Genomic DNA, 22,292 nt, shown 5'->3' on the forward strand with positions numbered 1-22,292 from the left:
AGCTGGTGCTCCAGCCCCCTACAGTTTTGCATGCCAGGTTCACGGAGGTGGGTCCAAAATCCCAGGGGAATCTCAAGCCTGGCCCTGCAGGGCAGGAAGGTGCGGGAGGAAAAGTTGCAATTGTCGGGATCCCCAGGAGGGACCCGGGGATCGGGGAAAGGAGGTGCAAGGAGCTACGGGGCGGGTCTTGGGCAGGTGGGGGCGGGCTGAGCATCGGCTTTTGGTAGCCTCACAGGAGGCAGAGGGAGCGGGGAGGACCCGGAGGATGCTGCAGAGGATGCGAAGTTTGTGCTGGCTGCTGCTCCCCCTGGTGAGTGTCCGGCGGGAAGGGGTCCCCTGGGCACCTCTGCCTTGCTCTGGGTGCCGGGGATGGTCCGGGGAAACCGCACATCAGGCTGCCCACACAGCTGGCCACAGCTGGATGGCTCTGCCACTGCCCTGCAGGGTCCCGGGGAGGGTCGTCCACAGAGGCAGGGTAACTTTTGTCAGAAGAGGGAGCAGGCTGAAGGAAGAGAAAAAAAGAAAAGAAAAAAAAATAAAAAGAGGGCGGGGGGAAGGAAATAAAAATAGAAAACGTATTCCAGAGTTACAGATTTAACCCAGCTCTTTTCTTTAATTTTTCCAACCCTATGATGCTATTAATAAATCTCTTTCAGTTTCCATTCATTAGAACTGCAGTTTCCAGAGGACAGAAAAGCATCCCTAGATCAGAGTAGCTGTAGCATATCTTTAGAGGGACAGGAGGGGATAGCTTGCTTCTTGTCTTGTCCTGAGGAAGGTAACTTTGCTGAAGAGAGAGGCTAACTAGAAAGGAATACTTCCTCCTGATGGATTTGGGACATTTACTTCTCTGAGAGGGCACTGATGTTTTTAGTGCTGAAGGCAGCTGCTTATAATGTCACCAAGCAGGAGCCTGAACCATCTTGTGTCTGCTGTGCACTGGAGGCAGCAGGTGAGACTGTAATGTTAAACATCAGGGAAGATGTATAGGCACAGAGATGCAATTCAAACATGTATATCTCTCCTGTGCCCAATGCCAACTGCTGGTTTTGCCTGCACTGATTAGCAAAAGCAGGTGTAGGTGTAAGTACATCCATATCTCCTCTTTCTCCTACATCTTTAGCCTCAAAGAATTGTTTGGGAACCTTCCTGGGTGTGATTCCTGGGGACTCATTAATTCTAACTTTAGCCATTTCACAGTTGAATGTTTAGTGTAGACTAGGATTCAGACTCCCTCTGTACTCAATGTGGAGACAGTTGCCTTCCCTGGAAGGATTTCCTCTTGTCCTGAGAAAGATAGATGGGGCAAATATTCCTATAAAGCCTATTCTCTCCCATTGATAATAACAGCAGTCTAAAGGGTTACAGACCGGACTTGACCCTTCTCTTTAATAAGGTGAAAAACAGGAGGCAAATTCTCACACCAGCACCAGATGTGAATCTTTTGGAACACTGGATTTTCATTGTGTTTAAACAGCTTTATTTACATGTGTTAAGATATAGAATCTTGCTACACAAATCTTGTTACATACAGTTTTTATTCAGAGCAAACTAGTCAGCCTGCAGTGTTACACTTCTACAGGTAGAGTGACTTTGGCATTTGGACTAGCCCTTTTACATATATCAGATGCATAGCTTATTCTTGCAGATGTCTGCAGAGTGGAGCTAACCTGGAATGATGTATCATGCACATCTGTGGGCTGCCACACATTTTAACATTTTAGCATAGTGCAGCAGTCTGTGCCCATAATAAATTTCTTATCAGATGGGATGAGAGCAGAGGAATTCCTGTTTGAAAACTGCATGCTCCAAGTAGCTTTTGGCATCAAACTATTGCTTACATATGAACACCAACTGCATTTCTGGTAAGTGTCAGTGATCTAAATCTCAGTGTTTTTCATGTCTCAGACTTGGTCTGCTGGGAAGGTTTGGACTCTAAGTCAGACAGCCAGGAAAAGCCAGAGACCCACTGGATGTTTTGTGTAAATGGTATTTTCACATGTCAAAGGGTCATATCAGAGAAAAAAAAAATCCAGTGCAGATTCTCCAAATATTTCTTCATTCAGATATGAAAATAAACCAGAAAGATAATCCTGAAATAATCCTGAAAACTTCCTCTATGAAACTAGGTACTTCTACCTCCTGTCAGCTCCCCAGAGAGCTGTATGATGCAGGATGTACTTTCTGCATTGGAGAATAGAGTCCTTGGCATTAAAAATTACCATTTGCTTGTAAGTGACAAGCAACTGAGAGCAGTGGGTGCTGAAATGCATAAAAAGGACTTTTCCTGTCTTAAAGAGCTCAGTCTCAGGAAACAGAGGATGGGGAGCTGAAAAGACTCTGTATTTGTCATCCTTCCTGCTGAACTAAAGTGCTTTCATCTCCAAACACTTAAAAGCTTTTCACGTTTCTGGAGAAGGGCTTCCGCCTTGTTTGAAGAATGGAGGTGAGATGGAGCATAGATGGATTATCATATGGATCTACATCCATAGCAAGCAGGCACATGGATTCAAGTCTATAGCAAGGTGCTGAGTTCCCAGTAAAAGAGATTTGGGCTGGCTTAAATTCCTGATACAGCCACTACTCAATCTTCATTTAAGGGATATATGTGCTTCTTCTAGGGATTCAGTGTCTGCATACCTTAGGTTCCCCTCCACAGGCAAGTGGAGGTGTGGAAGGATCCGTCTGCTCAGGCATTTTGTTCTCCTGGAGTGAGTTAATGGAGGGAGACAGGCTCCTGTATAATGAGTCACTGTGTCCTCAAATGGGTGTCTGAGAGAGGTGGGAGGAATCCTCCCCTGGAACTGCCTGTCTGCCTTCATTGATTATTAAGGGAGGCTTGATGGAGGAGTTTAGATTAATCATCTAAAATTATCTGTCTAAAATTAGGAATCTTGTATAAAGTTACTAGTTTAGACTCCTTTAATACTACTAGGAAAGGGTAGGAACACTCCAAGAACAATGGCTATGGCTTTGGTTGAGTGAGCTTGCTGATGGTCTCTGACATTTGTTTCATTTTTCTGGAACTTGGTGACATGAACCCCAGCCTTAGGCAAACATTCTACACATATGGAAAGGGAGAAATTTCACCTTTACATGGGCACTTGAGATAGCAAAAAGAAGTATCCTTGGCTGTTAGGGTGCTTTTATTCTGTAAATATTAGTGGCATTATTAGTTGAGAAATTAAATGCTCTAACAAGTTCATAGAGCTAATGCATTCATTTTAATTTTCTTCAAGATAATATTAATTACATTGGGTTTGTAAACAAAATAAATTTGTATGTCTGAATTGTCACATAGAGAGTTATCTATGAGTAAATACATACACTGATATACACAGATATGTATGTGCAGCTAGTACTGCTCTGTATAAAGCTATGTGGTTAAATACAGTCAGATAAATACAATCCAATACACAGAGGAGCATTCAAACATTACTCCAATTTCTTAAAAACAATCTTGAAAAGATATTCCTCTAAATGACTGTAAGGCAATCAGTATCTCAGCTTTTCTTGTTCCATAGGTAATAGAGTTAGAAAGAGGAAACAAACACTGAAAATGTCCTCTAGGTAGTCATTTTCAGCCAAAAAGACTCCTGGAATAATCTATTTAAACTGGCTGAAGAGAAAGATTAGAAATAGGCCTTTAGCTTTGGGGTTAAAAGCTTTGGGGATCAAGACTGTCAGAACTTTCAAGTTAAGGGCAGGATATTTTATGATAACTAAATACGATGGAGTCATGACACTGCTTTGGTGACCTCATGCTTTACAGTCAGTCAGAATCAGGAGTGGTAAACATGGCTTGGATACGGCAGTAAAAAAAAAAAAAAAAAAAAAAAGAAAAAAAAAAAAAAAGTGGATACTCACTGTTTTTTCCAAGCACATTTAAGCATTGGGCTTTTTTTGCTGTGTAAGAAATTTTGGCTAGTTTTTAATAGTTTCTTCCAGTTTTCTGACAGAATAGAATACTGCCTATATTGTATTATAATACTGTCTAATTGCTTATAGGTCACAATGAATAGGAATGTCCTTACTTCAGTGATTGTGAATGTAGTTAAACTGACATGGCTTAAACATGACAGGAGCTTATGAAGCTCAAGGTTTGTCTTAGTTCCTTTCAAATGGGAAAATTGTCCCTGACTTGGATGACTTATGGTTCCTAAATTTAAAACTTTCTAATTAGTATTTGGATTTTTGAGAAAGAAGTGAAACAGGTGGACAAGGACAAGTGTTATGGAAGATTTTCATAAGATATATTCAACAGATAAAGTTCATGAAAATGGCTGGGGATTTGTTGGACTTCTTCAGTGAACAGACATGTATTCAGATTTTTTTATGTAGAACATAAAAAATGTTCAACATTTTCATGTTGAACACATCACTTTGATGTGTTCATCAACATTTCAATTTAAAAAAAAAAAAAAAAAGCATGTGCTTCAGAGCATTTTCTTCTTTGGACTGTGTCTTTGGTAAAACCAGCCAGCTTACAGAAATGAATGAACACACCACTGCACAGTTAAAAAAGGTCAGGGAATGCATGATTTTCACATGTCTTTGCTGTGCTCTTCTGTATTTCAAAATAGCAAGTGAGTTTTAATCCTCCCAGTTGAGAGTCTATATCACATGAGTGGCAGACAACTCTTGTTTGAATATGGAGAAGAAACTATTTGGGCATCAAAGTCGTAACAGAAAAAGCTGAACAGGAAAAGCCCATACATGGAGAGCAGGGAGTACAGAGATGACTTCAGAGGAGATGAGATCTGAGAGATGAATTCAAACTGTGGAGACAGAGGGAAAAAAAAAAAAAAAGTTATGAATATTATGAATATTCTTAGTAAATGATTTATGCACTAGATGCAGAACTTGTTAGTGTGGGTTTAGGCTTCCACTGCATTGGAAACTTAACCAGATCACTGGAAATACACTTCAAGTTCTTGAAATGTTCCTATCTTTCCAATTCTTCATTCAGCTACTTCTTCCATTTTTATTACTTTTCAAAACGACTAAGAGTTACCAATTCATTCCTGTTTTTTTGATCCCACTGAATTTCTTTTTCAAAAGTATATTAGATGTCCAACTCTGAAGCACTTCCCTTGTTTTCAGAGAGCATAGAAAACGTCCCTTCTTTTTCCCAAGTGTGCTAATAGACTTTTTAATGAGTGAAGATCTGTCCTTTATGTGATGTCTAAATTACAGTTTTTCTATCACAACAGTCTGAGGGCACCATCCCTTTACAGGCTCTCACAAACAATTGCTTTTAACTAATCTGCACTAAGTATGGCATTAGGATGTTGCTAAAAATACTTACTTCCCTGAGCTTGCTAAATCTGGCCTTGTCCACCACAAGAAAATTAAAGCCTGAAGTGTCATTAGCTTGAATTTTCTGTTTGGGCAAACAAACGAAAATACAGAGGAAATACAAAACAAGGTTATGCTTCTTACTATCAGTAAGTGTATGGCTCAAGGTTTCAATGCAGTATCCTTATGGATGTTAAGAAAATTAAGTTCAAAAGTAAGTACAAATCTAACATCTGGCTCTATAAACTGTCTCAGGGTTTTAGCATGCCCGCTTCTGTCATATACAATTTTTTAATGTTCACTTATGATTGCTTTTTTCCAGGCAATATTGTTTCAGTTGTTAAGACTTAGATTTAAGACACCACTGTGAATTTTGGTTGGTCACTAAAGTTTGAGACTGCAAAAAGGTTTCAGTGTAGCTCAGCAATGCAAAGCCTCATTCCTTGAGTGCTGTCCACAATACTGCATGAAACACCTAAGGTTTCTGTTTAATTCTCAGGGTGAAGGCACCCTATAATGTGATTTTCAGTAAGGTCAATGCCATGTTACTGCCTTGCCAGTAGTAGATGTTGATCCAAGAAGCAGCATTTTGAATTAGCCTCTGAATTATGACCACAGCAGTGAAGACTGTGTCAGATTGGGCACCCTTACTTTGGTTCCTAAATTACCCCTTTCTAAGGTGAACTAGAGCTGCTCTTTTCCTACAGGAGCTCAGTGATTACATCAGATGCCTCCCACATTGCCATACTGTGTCCCCGACCTGGTGAAGCAAGTTAGAGCAACAACAGGCACTTTTCTCTCAAGGCACTGTGAGAATAATAAGAAAAAATAAGCAAATAAGTAAATAAGAAAAATAAGTAAACCTTAGCCAACGAATCACAAATAATGTTCTGCCCAGAAGGCTTTCCTTTAACTGTAAAATGGCTTAATGGTTGTCTTTTTCTTAAAGCCAGAGGAAAACCAACAAATTGAAGCATCATCACTGTTCTAAATTTCTTGTATATGTGTCATTTTTTCCTTATTTATTTATTTATTTTACTGTGGGATTACTTCCAATAAGCTACAATATTGTCTGTTAACAAAACCAGCCTCATTTTTGATTCTTACAGTGTAGGCTGTAGGTTGCCTCTGTAATTACACTTGATCTTGATTTTCTAACTGTCAGAAATATTTAATCTATTCTCTGGCCTATAACAAAAGTTCTGGTTTCTAATGGCTACAGTCACTGGCACACCAAATCCAGTACCCCAAAATCAAATCAAATTTATATATACTTATTAACTGCTAAGCTATCAACAGTAGTGGCATTGTGTACAGTCTCATTATTGGTGAGTATCAGCAACAGTTGTTATAGAGAAAATCCTAAAATCATGTTTTCTGATGATTAATCGTTGCTGTTGGAGGCAGAGGGCTGGACTACATGGACAAGGGATCTGATCTGTTATGGCAGTTCTTCTATCTTGTGGAAAATCAACGCACACCTTCCCTGTGGGTAGAGTATGGGCTTCCCAGCCAATGCAAATGAATTGCCCTCTACTGGTTTCAGTGCAGTTCTGGGTTATAGTGACTGATAATCTGGTTCAACAGGTGTGGATTTATCAAAGGAGGGAAAAGGCACACATACTGCCTCTTTGACAATGCATCTAGCAGGGTACAGTTGCTTAGTCCCTCATATGTGTTACACCTGCAACTGCTGCATGCATTGCTTAAGTTGGCCTTTGGAAAAAGATATCACTTCCTCTTTTGAAACCTTTCATTATGAATTATGTGTCTGCTATTCATTCCTGGCACCTCTGGCATGAAGAGGAACCTTAAGTTAACCCATGTATCCCAAATGCTTTTCCTCAAAGGCATTTCAAATCTATTTTAATGGTTTTGAATTCATTTTGGGCTCTGACTGGTCAGTGCTTTCAAGCATTTTGCCAAAGAACTCAAAATAAATGGTAATTGTATAAATCATGTTGAGTTGTTGTGACTTTTAAACACCAAGCCTAAGAATATTCCATATACAAAGTTTCTCATCAACATCAACAGAGTCCAGGAATTCTAGAAAACAAAACAAACAAAAAAAGACTTGTTTCCTGTCCAGCTGAATCCAGCCTTATAAGTAGAAATAACGAGGGACTTTTTGTTAACAATCATTTTGCTACTACTACTCAAATTATTTGCTTGTTGTGTAGGAAAACCAAAACCAAAATTTTAAAAGATAAGCAATAAATGTGACTCACACTAAAGCCTCAAAAATTACATTTCAGAGTAGAGTTACTACAGATGAACAGCACGAGATATTTTAAGAATCCTTCATGCTGGTTTATAAACTGTATTTAAAATTGCCCACTGGAGAGATAAAATGCATGAAAAAAAATCCATGTCTTAATTTTCTTTTCATGCAGTGTCCTTAATCCTCTTTCTGTTCTAATATTAGGATGTATGAACCATGTCTAGGGCTTCATAATTAAATGCATTTTGTCCATGCTACTTTAAAATGCAAATACAGGTAAAAATTTTGAAGTTTTTGAAGGTAAAGGCTTTTTTGTTTGTTTGTTTGTTTTTTGTTTTTTTTGTCCCCCACCCCACACCCCCTGGCAGATATTATTATAAAAATGTAATAGTCTACAAAACTTCCAGTCACTTTCAGTTGATGCTAAAAGAAGTCCTGGCTGCACTGCTCACTAAACATTCTGAAGGCCAATAAATCAACTTCCAGTGACTGAAAAGGCAATATAGCAGTGATGTTTTCATCTGCACTGTGTTTTCAAAGTCATTAGAGGTTTAGAATGGCCTACAGTCTCCCTCAGAAATATCTCAGAAAGCCTTCAATCCATCACCACAATTAAAATCACTATCCCCAGAGCCTCTGGCTTTGCTTTGAATAGTATATCTTGCAAAGGAGCAAACCCTCTGCTCTCTTCCATGTAAGACTCCATGTCTTGAAAATCCCACTATAGCCAGAGGAGGCTTTGGTGCTCTATTCAGTGGTCTGAACATAGTTTAGTTACTTTCTAGACTCTCTTAGCTCTAATGACTGAGGGGGTTAATTCTGTTGCTTAAATATGTGTGTGTGGAACTATTTAAAACAACCCATAGAGTTTGAAACTTTGTCATGGGGCTGGCAAAATTAATATCAAACCTACACAAGAGGTCTGGGATACCCTATATGAACACAAATGTCATTAACCATCCCAGGGTGAGTGAAACATCCTTTAAATTTCTATTGACTGCAAAAGAAACTCAGATAACAAGGTCTCATGTAGACACTGACATTGTAGATAATTTCTCAGAATTTAATTGTCCCTAAAGAAGCACCTGCTATCATTTTCAGAATGTTGAGGCTGTTAAGAATATCTTCACAATGGCAACAAATATGACTGAAGGATCCTGAAACTTTCCAGAGTGTGAGATGGAGGTCAAGTAAAATACATGACAATACCTCAATGACATTAATTATTTGTATTTAAGAAGCTGTATCTAGACCCTAGTAAACAATACTGTTGATGTTTAGAAGTCCATTTAACTGGTTAAATGTAGTTATCTTCATCTGAGAAATAAAAATAATTCTATAAGATCCAAAAGTGAATCATGCATATTTTTTTTTTTAAATTCTTCCTTTGGTGAAATGGAAACAATGTCTCTGTGTACCAACTCTTCATCTTCAGAAAGTAAAGTGATAAAGTTATGTAATCACTTAGAATGAACTTTGATCATGGCTACAATTTTCTTAATTTCTCTAAATTCTTGGACTTTAATATTGTTTATTTAAGTCTGAATGGACAGACATCTTCTGCTCCTTCCTATGGCTTCTTTCTTTTCTTCCTTTTTAATTATACCAACTGCATTCAGAAGGGAAGAGCTTAGGCCATGTCTGTCAGTAGAGTGATTTGTATAGCACTGTCATCCCAAAGTCTTGGAGAAAATGGGGAACCAATTCTGTCAGTCTCAACATCAAAGAAAAGTGGGTACCTACTCCTGAAGAATAAAAAAGACACTGCCATGTTTTGAGCTAACTCCTCCAATAATATATCCCAAGACTCAAAACTCCCAATAACTCAAAAATAACTCCCAAGAGTTATTAGGAATCTTTTTCGAAGACATTGTTCTGAACAATCAAAATAATTAACTAAGAAATTATCTATTTATGTTTAAAGAAAATTACTTATTTTTGATTTATGGAGAAGAAATATGCATATGGTCAGAAGGTATGTATGTTTGGGGAACCCTGATTCCAATAGCCCATGATCTTATTATCCGGTATTGGTCATTTGACAAAGAGGTGGAAATCCAAAGATTGTGAAATTCCAAAGACTGCAAAATCCACTTAAGTTTTGTGAAAATTATAGGCATAAAAAGGAGTTGGTAAAAAAAAATAAAATAATCCATCTTAGAAAAAAGGTGCTACATGAGCTCTACTCATATGATAGACAGAAAAAAAACAAAACAAACAACAACAAAAAAAAAACAAAACCAAATGTATATGCATATGCACACATGTATATAAATTGATACATGTACAAGATCACAGCCTCCTTTTCCCTTTGTCTATCTTTCTGCTATTTACATTTCCTATTTGAAAAAAAAAAAAAAAAAAATGGCTCTGTTCACTTTGGTAATCACAGAACTTCTTGGTTATGTTTTCTTTGTCTCACTGAGGTCGCGGGAATCCATCCAGAATGCAAGATATTCCAGCAAGTCATGAAAGAGGAGGCACTCTGCCTAGAAAAGAATGAATCTGTTTCATCAGATTTTAAAGGTAACGGTCTTGATTGACAAGTTCTGATATTAGTATCTCTTGTATCACTTCAGGTGTGTGATGTGAAGATACCAGTTACTGAATCAAAATTTGATTCCACAACCCTATTTTATTGGGCTTGAAGTGCTTCTCCTTCTATTGGATGCAGCTTTACCTCATCTGATTTTAGATGTCTGTAAATGCTCAATGTCTAAGTCAGGATGTGTCTTCTTAGATTCCCTTAAAGTAAATGGAGAAAGGTGGGTGTCCTTAGAAAAATTTTCATTGCCTTTGCCTTAGATGCTTACTTTAGGATGAGATGAATCATTCTCTGAAATCACATTTCTCTTTACTAACTATGGAATGAGGCTAAGATGATTAGTTCAGACTCTGAAAACTTTAAATGTCTAGTTCAGGCAAGAAAATCATATTTGAATATATTTTTTAAGTCATTAAAGTATTTTATATGTACTTATATCCAAAACACCAAAGAAGCTTCCACAGAATACAGGAAAAAAAAAATGCAGAAATTTTATTATGTTGAAAATCATTCCAATTTGGTGAAAAAGTTATTTTCCAGAAGAAATGAGAAGAAAAAAAATAATCCTAACTTCTTCAAAATATATCATTTCTACATATTTGGAGTTTTTCTGTTTGTTTGCTTTAAATTGCTTATTGTAATAGTGTTTTGAAATCTATTATATGTCCAAATATAAATTTTGTAAGTTAAAATGAACATTTCAGCATTTCTGTAACATATTTTTAAAATGCTGTAGAAGGGAGTCTCTTTACTGTGGTTCCAGCATTCTAGAGGCCTGCTTTTAATTGGTTCAAATTAAAATATCAAATGTCCAAACTCTTTCAAAAACTCAATCCCATTTTTTATGGTCAACTTTAGTTAAAAAAAGATTGAAATTGCCTTTCAGTTATCATAAATTATCAGATGGACATTTTCTAGAGATGAGTTATGAGACAAAGGTGCTTCATGCACTTGGTATGAATGGAAGTATTACAACCACCTGGAAACCTGCCTTTAGAAGCCTACAGAAGTTTATAGACTAAATCTCAGGATATGTCCTTTATCTTATGTATTTTTCTGACGCCTGTCCAGTCACTCTGGTATCTGGCATTGTTCTTGTCCGTTCTATTTCAGTGTTATTTTTTCCTCACCCCTCCACCTTCTTTAATCAACTCCAAAATACCTCCTGGATACGTTTTACACTTGGAACACCCACTAACACTCCGCAAAAATTCTGGCAACAATCAAGCTTTGTCCATCATGATTTATTACAAGCATTTTGTCTTTGAAAAGTACAGTATGACATTCCAGATATTTTTCTCTTTACCAGGAAAACAATTATGTGATTTTGGAATCCTCTTTGTAGCAAAGGCCATGCAAATAAATAAATAAATAAAATCCTGAAACTTCTGTTAAACTATTTAAAAATCTTGAACCTTGTCAACTGTGATTTTCTCAATGATCCCCTTTCCACCTTTTGTTCTATACAGGGGGAAAGAGTTTAATGAAAATCTGTTCTGGTATTTGCAGCCTTTCTCAGTATATTCAAAAATGAAACATTAGATCTGGAAAAACAATTCATCTAGGGTTTTTTAAAAACCCTAGGTTATGTTATCTAGGGTGTTCTAAAACTTGTCTCAGATTGATAAGAGTCTCTGGATGTTTTTCAGTTTTCAGGAATTGCATATGAGACAAAATTAAAGACCACAATTTGTACAGTTGCTTCCCAGCACTCTCAGAGAATCAGAGGCAGAATTATTTTGTGTTGCAGAGTTTTAATCTAACGTCATTAGTCATTATCCTCACTATATGGAGTGGTGTCTAATGAGTGTCCTTAGTGGAGTCAAGGGTGCAATTCCTCACTTCTTGAAGTTCATGTGTAAAATAGGTCAATTGAATCAAGCTCAAAAAATGCTTATTTTTCTCCTTTGAAAACAAAACAAAACAAAATAAAACACAGCAACAACAACAACAACAAATTAAAGAGTTTTGGGTGTCTGAAGCAGACTTAAATGTCTATGATATCAACATTACTTCATAGGATTCCTACTGCACTTGTCTTTATGGAGTCTCAGATGATTTAGCCATTTGTTAGTGTCTTGAAAACCTCAGTATGTGAAATGTTCTTGCTGACTTTGCACTCAGTGCTTTCTCAATCAACTATAGAAGTTATTGGAAATGAAGTCCACCCACTCTGGAAGATAAAACATCCAGGTCCCCCTCCCAGATAAGTTCACCTAATTCTGTTATTTATCCCCACATTGTCAAACAGGTTAAATTTTTAGACTCAGTTCCTTAGAAGTCTTTTAGTGCTTCTTAGAGGAACTCTTTAAGTCTCTTAAAATGTGTGGGGTTCCAAGTCTATGTGGACCTCCCATTACCTAACTATTCATTTGAAAATTAGCAGCCTAGTTTAGTCTATAATCATCAGAGAGACCTAGGTACATGCACTGAGTGATTCATCCTGTCCTCAAAAAGGAGACACCGATATATGGAATGAATCACTAGAAGTCCCTGTCTCTTTCTGCTGATTACAGGGGGAACATAGCTAAGTTTAGCTAACATATTTCAGACAATTAAAATTAGAGATAATGAATCAGTCTATTTTCCCATCTGGCAAATTGGGGATACCAGGAATTTCATCCTTCTGAAGGTGATGTGAGGATAATCCTGTGGAAGATTCTTAGGACTATTCTTTCAGAAGCCAGAGAGTAACTTTGCTTGGCTACAGGCAAGTAATATTGCTTCCACATTTCAGCTCTTGACAATTTTAGATTTGCCTTGTCATCAGTCACAGAGGAAACAGAAAAGAATCGGTGAAGGAAAATAACACCTCCCAAATGAAACTCATGCACTGTTTTATATCTGCCTTATGACTACCTAGAGATTAGTTTCTGTTACAGCATGGTGCTTTTTTATTGGTTCAGGCACCTTTACATGCTGATAATTTTTCTGTGCTTCACCCACACCTGCCTGACAACTGACACAGCATGACTGCAGCTTGAGTGTCAATGTGATGCATCAGTGACAAAGGTGTGATTGACTATAACTTCTGAAAACACTTTTTATTGGATGCATAGTTAATTAACTGCCCTGTATCTTCAGCAAACAACCTCTGGTTTAAGGAACCTCATAACTGCCAACCAGCCAGATCCGTTCCCAATTATGATTATTTCAGAAGATGCTGGGAGAATTTCTTCTGCTTCAGGATGAATCTAATCCCTGAAGTCACTGCCAAATTTTGTTAATTGACTAAGACAAGGATTTCAACCCCTATATATATATATATATCCATATATATATATATTTTTTTTTTATTTAAGTCAAATGAAACTGATAGACTTTAAGCATGAAGTCAGGAAGCTGAGTTTTTAAGTTGGATGATTTTCATCTGACTGAAAGCATAATATTTTTAATAAAAAAAATCTCAAGAGCTTATAATTATTCCATATATTCATTTTGTTGACTTTTGACAATAAAAAGAGCTGCAGCTGATTTGACTTTCAGAGTGTGTCTGCTTGAATTTAATGTATTTTCTCTCAAAAGATAAAGTAGAAGTGTGTATGTGAGGGATGATACACTCAAGGAGTAGAAGAAAGCAACACAGTTCTTCATTTGTAGAGCTTCATGGTCTGTTGTGACTCTTCTTCATGTACATGAATTAGTGGGAAAGCCATAGACAATCTCATTATGGAAGATCAGCTGTGTGATGTTCTGTGTGTATTCCTTTAGTTAGATTTCTTTAGAGTTGGACTCAAAGAGTTATAGTAAATGGGATCACATCAGGCCAGTGGCCTGATGATACAGGACTTGAAGGTTTATTAAGTAAGTTTGAAGATGACACTAAACAGGGAGGAGCTGTTGACTCTCTCAAGGGTAGTGAGGCCTGGAAGAGAGACCTAGACGAATTAGAGGGCTGGGCAATCACAAACAATATGAATTTTAACAAGAACAAGTGTCAGATTCTGCCCCTGGGAAAAAGGGCAGCCCTAGATGTATGTACAAACTGGGGGGTCAAAAGGATGGAGTACAGCCCTACAGAATAGGATCTGGGGGTTCTGGTTGAAGACAAGTTGAATATGAGTCAACAATCTGTTCTGGCAGCCAAAAGGGCCAACTGTATCCTAGGGTGCATCAAGCATTGCTAGCCAGTTAAAGGAAATGATTGTCCCACTCTGCTCTGGTGCAGCCTCACCTCAACTGCTGTGTGCAATTTAGGACACCTCAACATAAGAAGGACAGAAAAGAGAACATACAAAGGAAGACCACGAAGGTGGTGAAGGATCTAGAGGGGAAAACATTAAGAGGAGTGGCTGAAGTCCCTTGGTTTGTTCAGTCTAGAGCAGAGCAGGCTGAGGGGAAGCCTCATGGCAGCCTGCAGCTCCCTCACAAGGGGACTGGAGGGGCAGGCGCTGAGCTCTGCTCTCTGCGGACAGCCACAGGACCTGAGGAAACGACATGGAGCTGGGATAGTGGAGGGTCAGGGTGGGTATTGGGAAAAGGTTCTTCACCAAGAGGGTGGTTGGGCACTGGAAAAGGCTGCCCAGGGATTTAGTCAAGGCACCAGTTTGGCTGTGTGGAGACAGAAATTGGACTAGATGATCCTGGTGGGTCCTTCCCATCTCAGGATATTCTGTGGTTCTATGATTCTTTTTTTTTTTTTTTTCTTTCCAGGGTGCACCAGAGATTGGGATGGTCTAAGCTGTTGGCCCAGAACTGCTTTTGGGGAAATGGTTAAAATTCCCTGTCCGAGATTTTTTGAAGAAATCACCAATATCCATGGCAAGACATTTTTCCTATTCTTCTGATCCTTAGATATTTAGAAAAAAAAAATCTAATAGTTCAAGATCAAGTAACTTGCATATTTTCATGATTCACAAAGCTATCTTATGTGACCTGACACAGAGTAACTATGTAGATAAGCATATACATCTTGGCTTATGGTGAATACTTGACAATTTTTGGTGTAGTGTTATGCTGTACTGAATCGTCTAACTTCCTTTGTTGTCTAAAATATATAGGTAATTGCACTAGGTTGCTGAGGTTATAATGGAGTATATTATAGAATCACTGACTTATGAAGTCATGAATAATTGATGTTAGAAAGGACTTCTTGAGGTCCTCTAGTCTAATCTTCCAGTCAGAGCAGGACCAAATTCAAAAAATCAAATCTAACTTCAAAGCTAAGTCAAGTGGCTGAGGATTTTGTCCCTAGCAGATTATGTTGTAAGTACAGGATAGATTGCATAATTTGGTTTCCTCTGTGCGAAGATTGAACTTGCAGAAAAAATGAATGGGAACGTCTGATTAATGTTTCAAATGATAGGTAAATAATTAACTCTCTGTAGCTAATCTTGCTAAATGTGACTACATGTGCAAGTATCTAACTTATGAATCAAAGTAGGAATATAAATGTTTTTTTCTTGTCAAACAATAAAAACAACAATGACAAACAAAACAAAACAAAACTTGTAATTCATTCTCTGATATATTTCACCCTTAAAGGCTTCCTTCAGAGAAACTGTACACAAGAGGCACATTGGTCAGAACCATTCCCACCATACGCTGTTGCCTGTGGATTCGATGAAGGTTCTAGTAAAGGGCCTGAGGATCAGGTGAGTTTTTATTTCCTGCTTGTGGACATCTCCAGAGCACATTCTCCTGAGTATACTGAATAGATGGATGTTCCCACATACCTGAGCCCCACCAGAATTCACTAATTGCCCTTCTTCAATGTTAAACTCAATTCTTCAAGTATATTTACCAACTGTTTAACAAATAAGGCTTAGTGCAAAGCAAAGGAGTAGCAGGTAGGAGGGCCACTTTCCTCTCAATTTTTCCTCCTATTTTTACTCAATAGATTCACGGTTAGGTCGTCTATCCTGCTTAACAAAGACTTTGTTTATCTGAGATAGAGGATTTGAATCTACACTATCTTCCAAGGTAACCTTACCAACCTGTCTATAGGGAATTTTTCAGGGAACTCTGTTTTTGATTTTTTTTTTTTTTTGATTTTTTTTTTCCAAGTCTTCTTTGAATCAGAGAATAAAAGAGTCCATAATTTCATAGCATGGTTATCAATGTATACGTTCAGTAGGGAACTCTTGGATACCACTAGGTAGTTCCACACTTCATTTTAGGTACTCAAGAGCAAGAAATGACCCCCCATTTTTCTTGTCTTGAGAGCAACATTTGGTGCTTCATATAGACTCCGGCAACACTTTTTCATCCACATCTTCATATGATTTAAATTTCCACATTCTTTATCATTGTGTTTGGCCCCAGGGTAGGAATGACTTGCACTGTGGTGGTTGTTCTTCAACAGATGAGCTTTACTTCATGGCTGAACAATATTTATTCAGAGAGCCATGCTCACTGCTTCTGTCTCATGAATTCTGATCTTTACTAATGAGACATGAGAGAATAGGGGTATCTCCATCCTCTCATCTCCATTCTGCATTGGGCAAGGTTCATACATCTCACATGAATGCACTAGTGCCTGTATCATCACAGAGTGTCCTCTTCTTATGGTAATTTGATAGAACTGATTGACTCCCTCCAATCTATGAAAGAAAAGACTAACTCATATAATTCCTTGTGAGTGTTCAGAATTGGGACTTCACAGTGGAAAAAGGTTATTGGTCACTGACCAAGACACAAAAAGCTGAAGAGGATTGTCTTCACTAACACTTTGGCTGTTATCTTGAGTAAGTCATTTGGGTCTCCAGGAGGGGAAAGGTCAAGCACAGAAGTACTAGTTCAAGTATATGAATCTTTAAAAATGTTGACACAATTGGTTTCATATGGCTTCATGAATTTGGAAACACAAGCATATTTGTAATAGGCAATACAAATACAAATTTGTATTATAAAAAGGAATAGAAATCTGGAGCAAAATTCCCCAACTGTAAACTAAAAATATTTGTACAATGGCATGGTTCTCACACACAGAACTAAACTCTCTTAATCTTCAAACCAGAGTGGATTTTTCCAAGAAGCCCCAGGTTTGTACTGAGCAGTAAATCATGCACATGGAGAGTCTATAGTTGGCCTAAGTTGATAAGAGGAAAGGGGCTATATTTATATTTTATCATTAGCAAAGGTTTCACATTCATGCTGTGCCTGTGTTTAATTTGTTATCTCAGTCATAACCACAAGGTTTATGAAGGGAAGATAAGATCAATAAGCTCTACTGCATTGTAAACAGAGGGAAGTTGGTGAGAAGAATCCCACTTGCAATCTAAGAGGACTACTTGTTTCATATTTGTATCCTCAGTGAGAACCTCATGTGTCTTTTGCATAGAGTATTTTTTTTTCAGATGTGCTATAAAAATAGATAACATATCCAAATACTTCCTTATTCATCTGAAGGATCTATTTTTCAATTTGTACTTTTGTTTTGAAAATATCATATAAAAGATTAGCAGTATTTCAAAAACATAAGGGTGATTCCTAAATTGTCAGGGTTACTGATTTACTTATAGATCTACTTAAAAATGCTAATATATTGTCTCAACCTAGATATGCTGCCTTTTAGATAAATGCAGTTTGGATCAATTAGAGAACAAAGTCTCCACTGCATTTGCAAGGAGGAAATTTGAAACTAAATTCAGAGAATTTAGTTTCTTAGGATTTTGAATAGTTAGGTGAACCTGTAGTGAATCAGAATAAAATGTGCATAGCTAAAGCCAAATAAAATTGTATTTATTTTTTTTTTTGAAATAGACTATTTGAATGCAAAGCAAAGAAACAAATAAACTACAAAGAATTTACAGTGTTACAGCTGTAAGGCCAGTGAATGAAATGCTTTTTCACAGAATTTTGCTTTCCTCTCCTGCAAAATGCAAGTTTTATTTATTATTTAACTATAGCTGTTTATGAAAACCAACAATTCTCGAATCAGCAGAAAACATCCTTTGACCTTAATGGAGTACAATCTGGCCCAAGTCTAAAGTTACTGACTCACAAATCACCCATCAGCAGGTTTCAGTGCCATAGCGTCCATATGTACCTAGAAGAAGAATCATAGTTACATAACAAAGTTAACATCTTCTTGTTAAGCACGCTCAAACTATTTTATGGTCACTATTTCGGATGAGTTGGTGGGCTGTGGAACCTGTCTCATGCATAAGGTTTTGAAGGGTTCAAAGGAAAAACGACATGTTAGTGATGGAGGGAAAACCTGAATCAGATCTTTAGCACCTAAAGCAGCATGGAGGGGATGGGAATGACTGATAAGGGAAACTGTAGCTTAGTGAAATGAGCACACCAGCATGCATGCTGCATAACCACCAGCATTGATCTTTGTTCTCTTTTTCTCATAGAAATCGTATTATTCTGCATTTTGGCGTGTCTACACTGCTGGCTATGCAGCATCAGTGACTTCACTCATTACAGCTCTAATTGTCTTTGCTGCCTTCAGGTAAAAAAGAAAAGTCTCTTTTCAGGATGTCTCAAGACAGCCTTATCCTAATTCCTTCCAAACCTTCTGTGTTTTTGTTTTTTAACTATTTTCAAACCTTTCTCAGGCATTATACTATCAATGGAAATGTGTTCTTTTATTCATGTTGTGGCATTTCCCTGCAGACACTAAAACAATAAAGCTGACTGGACAGTCTGTCTTATTCTCTATGATTGCACCATACAGTAGTAATGCTTCAAGCTGTTATTGCTATTAACATAAGATAACTATTCCTCCAGTACATAGCAGGACATATTTTGCAGAAACTGAGTATGTCTCATGCCCTGAACCTGTAGTCATTCTAAATTGTTCATTCCCTCTGTGAAAGACATAATAAGGAACAATGGAAAGAGGTTTAAAGAAATTAAATGTCATGCTTGATACTGTCGGATATTAGGAAATGGATCCTGGTTTAGACTGGCTCCAATGAACCTGAACAAAAATGTTAAGTCTACTTTCCAGGCAGGAGTGCAGACCACAGAAGCAACTTCCTAGGTGGTGTAAACTGACAGTCTCAAAGGTCATATCTCCTATAGAAGGACCCAGGACCAGGAGGCTGATATGTCCAAACCTTGAAGGAGATTCCTTCATCTCAAGGCCAAACCATGGACAGGACAATCCAGGGAAATACAGCCTGGAGTAAGACAACTGCTTCTCTGTTAGTAATCCCACAACAAGCAGCTGACACCTATTCAATCCTCTCTGTTCTCCTCCAGCAAGAAAGGAGCTGGAGAGCCTGTTGCAGTCTTGTTTAACAAAAAAAAAAAAAAAAAAAAAAAAAAAAAAAAAAAAGTTATTTAGGATAATTAGAAGGCACTATTGCAGTATAGCCCAAGAGTCCCAGAGTTATTCTCTGCTCCTGGAATCTGCTTTAAATGTGTGGCAATTCAAGGACAATTAAGCTAACACTTTTAGTAGAGCAAACAGATAATAACTGCTGTGATCCTGTTTGCCTAGCTGCCTCTCAGATGACAGATTATTTGCCTTGGAAAGTGTCTAAAGTCACCCTGCATTCCTGTCTGAGTTCAGATGAGAAATTTCTCTTGAAAAAACATTTTCCTTTTCTTTTTCTATGTCAGAAAATTCCACTGTACACGGAATTACATCCATATGCACCTGTTTGTCTCCTTTATCCTGAGAGCAATTGCTGTTTTCACCAAAGATGCTGTTTTGTTTGCAGATGAAACTATGGACCACTGCCTAATGTCAACGGTACTAAACTTCCCTACTGTCTTCCATTGAGTTAATACTTAATTCATGACCTGAAGAGAACATGTAGATTTCTTAATCCAATTTCTCTTTAGTTTGCAAGAACTGAAATCTTAAAGCAATCAATACCTTACAAACAAAAAGATCAAGTGCTATGGGTTACATTACATCCAGAATTGGTATATAGGTACAGCCTTGTTGAACCTAATGGAGCTGTATCAATTTCTATCACAAATTCTATAAAAGAGGCCCAATGTTTTCTTTTCAAAAAACAGAAAATTAACTGAAATGATGGAATCCCATACTTGCTGAAACCTTGTATTAATTTCCTCATTTTTGTCTGGCAAATTTGATTTTTTCCTTATACTTGTAGAGAATCTAAACCCAATGGAGAATAGACCTAATAAGGTTTTTTTATTCCTCTGTATTTCCAGGTTGCTTGTAAAGCTGCTGTAGCATTCTTCCAGTTCAGTATTTTAGCCAATTTCTTCTGGCTTCTTATAGAAGGGATATACCTACAAACACTGCTTTTGCTGACCTTTGTTTCAGACAAGCAATATGTATGGTGGTTCATATTTGCTGGCTGGGGTTAGTACTCTTTTCCACTCTGTGTTGTTTAGTATTTCCATTTACTTTTAGAACTAAACAAAATATTCTGAGATTTTCTTTGATAATTTCCTTTGATGAAAGGTGCCTTTTCATGCAGTAGTACTACATCAAAACCATACCATTATTCTGCCTTTCCTCTTATCTTGGTAGATTTTTCACCACTTAAAACTTTGATGGAGAGGGTAGAACAGAATATTAGAAGTACTTGGATATGCCTACTCGAAAGACTACATCACTCCTGTTTATGACTGGAATTAATTTCATGCAACTACTGTCATTTAAAAGTTAATCATCTAATCTAAACTATCTCTCCAGGTTTTTCCTGCAGCAGTAGAATGAGGCAGTCATGCTGTGGTAGTGATTAATCCAGTCTTCAAACAGATGACTAATGTGCCTGGATAACATCCTGAAAACATCTTGTCTTCATCCACTGACTAAAGAAATTTGAGTGACTAACTTTAAATTGACATTTTGCTTTTGGTAGGCAGAAATAGATATCTGAGATCGCATGAGTTCAGGTCTAGGAATCAAAAATTCTATTTATTTATTTTTCCAAAGACATTCGCTGTCTTTAAGGAATCTTTTGAGTTTATACAACAATTAAAAATATCTCCCGTTATCAGAATGTGGCACAAAAAAAGCACACATTTTCTTTCACTGCAGAGAATTGTCTATTGTGACTCTCAGATATTCCTGTATTTCACCTTGGCTATTCTAAAATTGAGGTGCTTAAATTGAGTGGTTACATAACACTATTGGATTAGAAGTAAAATCCACATTCTTCTAAAGTAGATAGCATTTTTGCCTCCATCTTCAGATTCTTAAACTTTATTTATGTAACTAAAATTTTTTAAATCTGAATTTTATAAAGAGGGTGCCAATTTGGAGCTATTTCAATTATGATTGCCAGAAACTAAACACTTAGGTCTTAATTCATCACAGCTAACTTGAGATAAGAACAGAAACACCTCAATTGATATTGTAGTATAAAAAGTCAAAAGTGAGAGACATCTCAGGGGCAACTCAGATCACAGGTAATATGGATATAATTTTTTCCTTTCATTAATTAAAAAGTCAACTTAAACTGAATATTATCCCATTATAAAAGCTTTGAACAAAAGTTAGGAATGACAATTTCTGAGCTTTTTCTACATATTCTATATGATACTCAAATAGACAGTATCTATATTTAATTTGATTTATCAGTGTGAATGTCACTTTGTTCTTTTGTGGCATATTTGAAAGGCACTTAGTCTTTGGAAACCCACTGATGGAAAGCAAAAGAAATTGCTAGTTTAAAGACCTGTTACAAAGGAAATTAATTAATTAATTAATTAATTATAACAACAATAATAATAATAATAATAAAATGTAAATAGTTATTCACTCACAAATGCAGAATCAATAGCAAAGATTGGAAAGAAATTATAAATGCTTATTATGAATGCTTTCAAGTTGACTGTTTTACAAGGATTGGTAGAGGCTTGTCAAGAAAAGATAAAAAAAAAAGAAGGAAGGAAGGAGAGAAGGAAGGAAGGAAGGAAGGAAGGAAGGAAGGAAGGAAGGAAGGAAGGAAGGAAGGAAGGAAGGAAGGAAGGAAGGAAGGAAGGAAGGAAGGAAGGAAAGAAAGAAAAATTCTTCCAGCTAGTGTACAAAGTATTGTGTTCTGACCACTATTCACAAGACAAAATAGCTGTAGCTCAATAAATGATTCTTTCAGCTGCACATCTGCTCTTAATTTATATCCAAACCTACAAGTAATCCTAGCTCATATTTTTGAAAACATTGTTTCACAGCATCCCCTATTCTTCTATTCTTTTTCATTTTTATTTCGTTCTCCTATTCTTTTTTTTTTTTTCCTTCCCTCTGAACTGAGAGTTAAGTTCTTCCGTAAAGTCATTTCAAGATTGTCTGTCCCATTGTCTGAAATTTAATGTGCATCCAATCTGCTGTACTGTGAAACTTCTTGC

The 22,292-nt window shown here is 37.1% G+C and overlaps 1 protein-coding gene across 1 annotated transcript in view; it reads left to right on the forward strand.

Moving 5' to 3' along the window:
• Positions 1-265: 265 nt before the first annotated feature.
• LOC309874442 (vasoactive intestinal polypeptide receptor 1-like) overlaps positions 266-22,292 on the forward strand; it is a gene marked incomplete at both ends in the record, with an annotated part of 29,524 nt that continues 7,497 nt past the window's right edge. Inside the window, 7 exons of the mRNA XM_082752609.1 lie at positions 266-310; positions 9,946-10,045; positions 14,718-14,825; positions 15,549-15,658; positions 18,368-18,465; positions 19,584-19,716; positions 20,148-20,301. Coding sequence (XP_082608735.1) covers positions 266-310; positions 9,946-10,045; positions 14,718-14,825; positions 15,549-15,658; positions 18,368-18,465; positions 19,584-19,716; positions 20,148-20,301 — 748 coding nt within the window. The remainder of the gene's footprint in view (positions 311-9,945; positions 10,046-14,717; positions 14,826-15,548; positions 15,659-18,367; positions 18,466-19,583; positions 19,717-20,147; positions 20,302-22,292) is intronic.

Source organism: Aythya marila (genome assembly GCF_965140915.1).
Source record: "Aythya marila genome assembly, chromosome: 2".
NCBI classification, from domain to species: Eukaryota; Metazoa; Chordata; class Aves; order Anseriformes; family Anatidae; genus Aythya; species Aythya marila.